General features: G+C 33.8%; 3 protein-coding genes across 13 annotated transcripts in view; all 3 read right to left on the bottom strand.

Annotated features, from left to right (window-relative positions):
- Positions 1–55: 55 nt before the first annotated feature.
- Positions 56–2,172, bottom strand: LOC108627208 (uncharacterized). 3 transcript variants are annotated; one of them, XM_018028315.2, is made up of 5 exons: positions 1,784–2,172; positions 1,524–1,683; positions 1,002–1,443; positions 687–913; positions 56–614 (listed from the first exon to the last, which is right to left on the bottom strand). In XM_018028315.2, exons 1-5 carry the CDS (start codon positions 1,890–1,892, stop codon positions 539–541), a joined length of 1,014 nt encoding a protein of 337 aa, XP_017883804.1. In that variant the 5' UTR covers positions 1,893–2,172; the 3' UTR covers positions 56–538. The 3 variants fall into 3 exon arrangements, with proteins under 3 accessions (XP_017883804.1, XP_026671272.1, XP_017883803.1); XM_026815471.1 differs by having other exon boundaries at positions 1,524–1,698; XM_018028314.2 differs by having other exon boundaries at positions 1,524–1,707.
- A 332-nt stretch (positions 2,173–2,504) lies between these two features.
- LOC108627209 (allatotropin) lies at positions 2,505–3,800 on the bottom strand. 5 transcript variants are annotated; one of them, XM_026815407.1, is made up of 4 exons: positions 3,614–3,800; positions 3,509–3,545; positions 2,804–3,051; positions 2,505–2,733 (listed from the first exon to the last, which is right to left on the bottom strand). In XM_026815407.1, the coding sequence occupies exons 3-4, from the start codon at positions 3,043–3,045 to the stop codon at positions 2,589–2,591; spliced, it is 387 nt and encodes a 128-aa protein (XP_026671208.1). In that variant the 5' UTR covers positions 3,046–3,051; positions 3,509–3,545; positions 3,614–3,800; the 3' UTR covers positions 2,505–2,588. The 5 variants fall into 5 exon arrangements, with proteins under 5 accessions (XP_026671208.1, XP_017883805.1, XP_026671207.1 ...); XM_018028316.2 differs by having other exon boundaries at positions 3,524–3,800; XM_026815406.1 differs by having other exon boundaries at positions 3,509–3,800.
- An 884-nt stretch (positions 3,801–4,684) lies between these two features.
- The window catches only part of Strump (WASH complex subunit strump), a 5,492-nt gene continuing 3,878 nt past the window's right edge, over positions 4,685–6,298 (bottom strand). For 4 of the 5 annotated variants that reach the window (XM_018028396.2, XM_018028398.2, XM_018028397.2 and 1 more), the window contains 6 exons: positions 6,115–6,275; positions 5,788–6,050; positions 5,528–5,711; positions 5,225–5,445; positions 4,996–5,149; positions 4,685–4,927 (listed from right to left, as the gene is read on the bottom strand). In XM_018028396.2, coding sequence (XP_017883885.1) covers positions 4,774–4,927; positions 4,996–5,149; positions 5,225–5,445; positions 5,528–5,711; positions 5,788–6,050; positions 6,115–6,275 — 1,137 coding nt within the window. In that variant the 3' untranslated portion in view covers positions 4,685–4,773. The remainder of the gene's footprint in view (positions 4,928–4,995; positions 5,150–5,224; positions 5,446–5,527; positions 5,712–5,787; positions 6,051–6,114; positions 6,276–6,298) is intronic. The other variant, XM_026815409.1, reaches the window with a different exon arrangement.

Genomic DNA, 6,298 nt, shown 5'->3' on the forward strand with positions numbered 1-6,298 from the left:
ATACAGGAGAAAAATTATACCAATGAGGTAAGTGTCATTATGACATATTTTTTTAACCGAATACACACGAAAGGCATTAGAAGAATATAAAACCACTTAAATATTTAGCGTATCTATCGTAAATATAAATAACAAACGTTTGATCTTAACTATACTCGTGTTTAATACGAGTTACCTTTCTACTGATAACATAACATGTTTTTAAGCAACATTTATCAAACGTAATTATTAATCGCAGTTTCGAAATAGAAACATCAAGCATTTTAAACAATCCAACATAATAATATCACTAGAATATTTAAATATTCTTAAAATTATGATAATACCGGTCCATGTGAATCTCATTAGATAATTGTATGAAAGTTATAAAAAGGTAGAGTAAAAAAATATAATAATTTAACAGTACCAGTTAGAACTCCTTACGGAGCCCTTACATCACAATTAAAATTTAATCATATATTAAAAATATATATGTTTATATAGATAATGTTTATATGTATGGCCCCGACAGTTAACGACATAGAATAAATGTTCAATTCTAGTTGTTTTTAACTTCGTTTATCAACTGTAAACAAACTTTTAGATCCTCAAAGTCAACAACCATTGTCTCGAGCCTGTGAACAAATCGATTAAACATTGTTAACAACTTGTAAAATCCAGATGACACGCATATATTCTGTCTATACCTCTCGGCAAACATATCCAGTACGGTAGCAGGAAAGTTTCCTTTCTTTAATGCTAGCGAACAAAAATGTGTCAAATTTTTAAAACATTTATGAGTCAAATTACACAGAACTTGATTGTCCCACTCGTGTAACTGTTTTGTAATATTCCATGCTGCGTAAACGTAATGCATCACAGATATCCAGTGCTGTGATTCCACAAGCCTTTTAGCTTGATCCACAATAGCTTTCTGTGAAATCATAATGTTAAAGTAAATAAAAATTTTAAAAAAAGGCAGAAGTTGAAAAAGTACTAATAAAATAAGAGAAAGGTAACACCTGAAACGCGTCTAAATGAATACGAGCATGGTCATCTAACGATTCCTCTAAGTTGGATGGCACGATAAGGACTCGAATATTTTGTTTCAAATTGTTCAGTGCATCGATCAATGGCTGTATATCAGCCACAGGCATTTTTTTCAACAAAATATTGCGTATTTTTTCGTTTCCGTTTAGAAGACCATCTTCTTGCATAGATACCAAATCCACAATCATCTGTACTAACTGATCATGGCTGAGACCTCTTAAACCATTTAATAAATTTCCATTGAAATACTTTTCATTAATATCTGATGTACTCTGTGGTTTCTTCTTCTTATCCGGTGTTGTGAACTGAGACTCATTGGTATCACCAAGAGCAAGTCTTTTCCTGGGAGTACTTCTCAGCACCATAGTTGATTTTGATGGACTCTTTACTGGAGTACGGTCTTTAGCGCTTAAACTACAATGAATTCAGCTGCATAGTTATTCAATCAGGATACTTGAAAAACAAGAAGGAAACAGGCGAAGAACATATAATACCTAAATAGACTATTTCTTTTACAAGTGTCAAGATCAGGAGACCAAACTATAGTTCTCCGACGACGTCCACGTTTTTGAATTACCATCTCATCTGGGCTAGGTGCTGGGCTCCAAGATTCAGAACCATGTCGACTGTTTAAAAAATTGTCCATTGCATTAACTTCAGTAGCAGAGACTGTCTCCCCTAGAACAATTGAATTGAAACTAAAAACGGAAAGCAACAGGTAGCCAACGGAATGGAGATTGTCATGAAGACGTACCAGGCGACGCGGAATTGTTGACAGGAATAGCTGCCAAAGCTTGCCGAGCAGATCTCCTACGTGTTCCGTCTGCCCTTCGCAGAACATCTCTGGTTGTCGGGGTGTTCATTTCTCACAGTATAACGAAGAGATCTCCGTTCCAATTTATGCTATTTTAACTCGTTTATATCGAGAAATGATTACTTCGTCCGCGATGCATACGCGAAACCAAACATCAATGATGCTTAGGTTTCTGACAGAACCACGACACTTTAACTTTCTCGCATGGTCCACCATCAATCGAGTCAATTAATTTTAGATACAAACAAGTAAAAGATATTTATTAAATGCCATAAACTGCAGACGAAATACAATCACAACAATCCGTGGAACATGGCTGCAGTACACAGTACTGGTCACTGGGAAATGGCGGGAGTGGGTTTCATTCGTTTATTCCGATGTAACTCGACAAGAAGACATGATACACCATCTATGCGGAAAAAATGTATAGCACTGGATTCGGAGTGAATTCCGGGTATGGACCTGATCGACCTAATTTCAAGAAGAACCGAAGAAATACGGGTGGACAACAGCTTGAGCAGTTTGTGCTTATGTATTTTAGTTCTTATAATGGTTGACTAATTGTAGGTATATAAGACCGTAACAAAAATGTCAAATAAATCTATCGGCCACGTTCGGAAAGGGATAAGATCGGGGTCGAAAATAACACTCTGGCAATAGACTTGTTGATTAACATAAATTTATTAAACTAGAAGGTATAGCTAGAATTCGTGTACATTATTTGATCATACATACAATGAATGATCTAATATAGCCAAGTTATTCTTTCTGGATTAAAATGTTCCGACATCGGCACGAAATCAGGGCGTCCATCGAGTAATAATTGTATCAATTTCGAAGCAAAAGCAGGATTAGTTTTCATTTGTTGAAGTAACCATTCCGTGGAGATTCTGTAATTAAAAATGTTTCGCATTACTTGCAACGATAGATTCGTTGATTAGATCATACTGTATAATATACCCTTGTGGAAAATAGCGCAAAAGCGTTGATAGGATTCGTTCATTTTTATCCACTTTCGAAGCGTCCATGGAACTTTGCCTTTTTCCGAAACCGTATGCTGTAGACATATGTTCGGGTATGAAGCCGCGAATTACTCGCGGTCTTGCATGATGTTTTACGAAATTAGAGAAGTTATGATTTCTAGTCGTTGCTACAATAACTCCAGTGGCAAAAGCCAGAATGATGATGATGCTCACTCGCATTGTTCTCTAATTTAATGAAAACATTTATTAAATTAATGAAAAACATTTGCATGATTAATTTTACTATATTTTGTATTAAATAACTTATTGCTAAATGAAAAGGAGACGATATATATACTTGTACTAAAAAAAGAGTGCAGATACTCAAATAACAGTCGCACATGTATATAATTTCGCCTCCAATTTGGAATAGGTGTCATATATTATACTATCGTTATGTACGATTGCGATGAACTTCTTACGAAATTGTATTTACTCATTTGCCCACGATGAAATTTAAATTCCATCTCATAATTTAACGTATGGGGGACCACAAAAAAGAACATACAGATTCCGTTATACTATACATATATAAATTGTACTCACGTAAAAGACATTTCTATTTCACATAAAAACATTAAATGGTCTTTACTATTGACCTTTCAAAATTAGGATATATCTTTACAGATTTTAAAAAGGATACATGTATTTTACGTACGCTGAAGTAAGTGTTGTGAATTCTATATAAATAGTAAAATCATTGGTAATGGTAAAATTAAGCGTATAACAGAAAACAAGAAATACTAACAACGTATTTTACTACAAACTAAAAGAATACAAACTGTAGCTACAATATTATAAAAATAAGAAGTAGACACTTTTACTGCACATTCTTCTTATCTCAGACGTTATCACTTGTAACTATAACTAAAATCTAAATTATAAATAAAAGACGATGTTTATAATGATGCTCGATCTAGGAAGACTGCGCTCGGGATTCATCGCGGTCTCTTTTGTAGCCAGCATCGCCGTTGCAGCTGTCGCGCGCCGTTGACGCCGATGACGATGTTCCAGCCGCCTACGTGCCTTCACAACTTTTGTCACAATTTATTTATTCAAACTATGGTATAAAGTTTAAAGTAATTTAAAAATAATAAGAGAAAAACGTATTCCCCCTGTAAACAATCTAAAGGTTAGCAAATCGCTCTTTTAAATGTATAAAATATTATTTTCTTCGAAGTTATAAATAGCGGAAGCGGCCGTTCGGCGTCTTCGCGTTCTAGCAGCGGCCGTTTCTGCCGACGAACGCGTTCACGTTATTTATATCATTATTTTCAACGAGATATAAGAACTAAGATAATTGAAAATGAGTTGTAAATTTAGAGAATTATAATACCACTTGCATTGCAGTATAAAGCATTGTTTTAATATACTTTAAAATTTTAAATATTACAAACGGCGCTTCGTAAACGCCGCAGGCCGCCGCCACCGCTCGCAGCGATTTAGCGTTCAGCCGCCAATGCGTACAGAAATTCCCACTGCAGATGTATAGACTGGGAGTGAGAGTTATTATTTCCTTCCCACGCAATTCATCGTAATTTAATTTTTATTCTTAGAAATTGAACTTGTCTACTTTATTACTGTACTCTCATTCAACAAATTTTGTATCTAACAACTTAAATTAAGCTTGTCTGGCAAATGAAAATTAAAATAAATATCGATTTTCTACCAGTTTAGGTAATAAATAATGTTTATAGGCAGTAATTTTTTTTAAAAAGTAAACATTCAGTAATAATGATAGAATTTTATTATTTTTTATTCAACAATAACTGATACATTTATAATACACGATACATGTGCATAAAAAATACGTATCTGATTAAATGTACAAAATAGAATATTTATTTTTAGTTCGATACAGTGCGAACGTAGCATTAGCCATTAAAATTGTCTTACATTAAATATTCTTTATTTAGCAGTCTTTGCCTGGAAATGATCCATAATAGCTATAGGAATCTCTTTGAGTATAAACGATCGCGATATGCCAGAATATTTGGTAAATAATTCTAAAATATGTAAAGCGTTAGTTCCTTCGGGTTCTCCATCGCTCCCCGCTTTTACGCTGTAAAATATAATAATGTTATGTCACTTAATATCTTTTTACATGAAAGTATTAAAAAATTCGCATACCTATCCGAGGTAACACAAGAAAGAACGTATATACAAAGATATTTAACATAGCGTGTCATCGCCGTAAATGTACATTGCCTCAATACAGTTTGTACTCCAATAACGAAAACTACGGCATCAAGAGAATCTTGAGGCTTCTTACTCAAAAGAGTTCCTGAAATTATTTTAATGTTTAATCACTTTGTACCTTACTATCCAAATACAAATTCTAGTTAGACGTTTAAGTTACCTGTATTTTTACAATATTGTATCTTAGATAACTGTGGTACAGTAACTAAAAACATTATGAGTGCAATATCATTTAAGCTTGGTGGTTTGATGTATACATTGTTTTGTGGATTACTTATACCAGCCCAATCTAATCTGGTACTAAGTTCCTGTAGCAGTTCATTCTTCTCAGCTTCATTATGGTTCGTATTTCCTTGTTTATCAATTTCATATAAAACGGCTCTAAAAATTTGGTAGAAATGTAAGCCAACAGGAATTCGTACAATAGTATACGTGCATTCTCTTAAATATTATTCATGCGTACTTGTGTAACGTTTGAAGCGCTGCTTCCATGTGCTTAGCTTCAAATTTGCAAGCGGTATTTAATTCGTACGCTATCTTTTTTTTAAGCAGTTGATAATGCCCAACTTTTAACACCCATTCAAGTATTTGTGGACAAAATTTACTTACTTGGGCAGTGATCGAACTATGGAGCTTAGATAAAGTAGCTATAAATATAACATATGTATTAAATAAAATAAGTACTTATCACTTATGATTAACGAAATTACAAAATGCTATTACTTCTAGTAGAATCCGTAGAATTTAATATTGTACCGAAATGATCAATCGTGGACGACCACGTTTTATTCCGAATGTTCTTTTCTATGTAGCATATCATATTGTTTAATTCGGTAATAATGTAAAATGAAATAAGCTTGTCTAGCCCTATTAAACCGGGTGTACCGATTGCTTCAAATGTCCTTGAGAAGATTTTATAATTTAGTACTTCTGTCTGGGCTTTAAGATCGTACCAGGCTAGTGAATGTTCAATGTAGACAGTAGTCCTGTATGTACATATATAATTATTATTTCATTATAGTATATGGAGTAGCCGTGTGATATGTTTACCTGGGATCTGTAATTCGAATTAATTCACGAGCAAGTCTTCCGATAAAGGTTGTAGAATTATTATCAAACTTCTCCTCCTGAAAGTATTTCCAGGACTTTTCCGAAGACCAGGAAAAACCCGAACGTTCTTCTTCCACTGCATTATTTATAATATATGTTATCTGCAAATATCCAGAAACTAGTT

The sequence above is a fragment of the Ceratina calcarata genome, unplaced genomic scaffold (assembly GCF_001652005.2).
Source record: "Ceratina calcarata isolate Rehan_Ccalc_2016 unplaced genomic scaffold, ASM165200v1 scaffold449.2, whole genome shotgun sequence".
Lineage (NCBI taxonomy): Eukaryota > Metazoa > Arthropoda > Insecta > Hymenoptera > Apidae > Ceratina > Ceratina calcarata.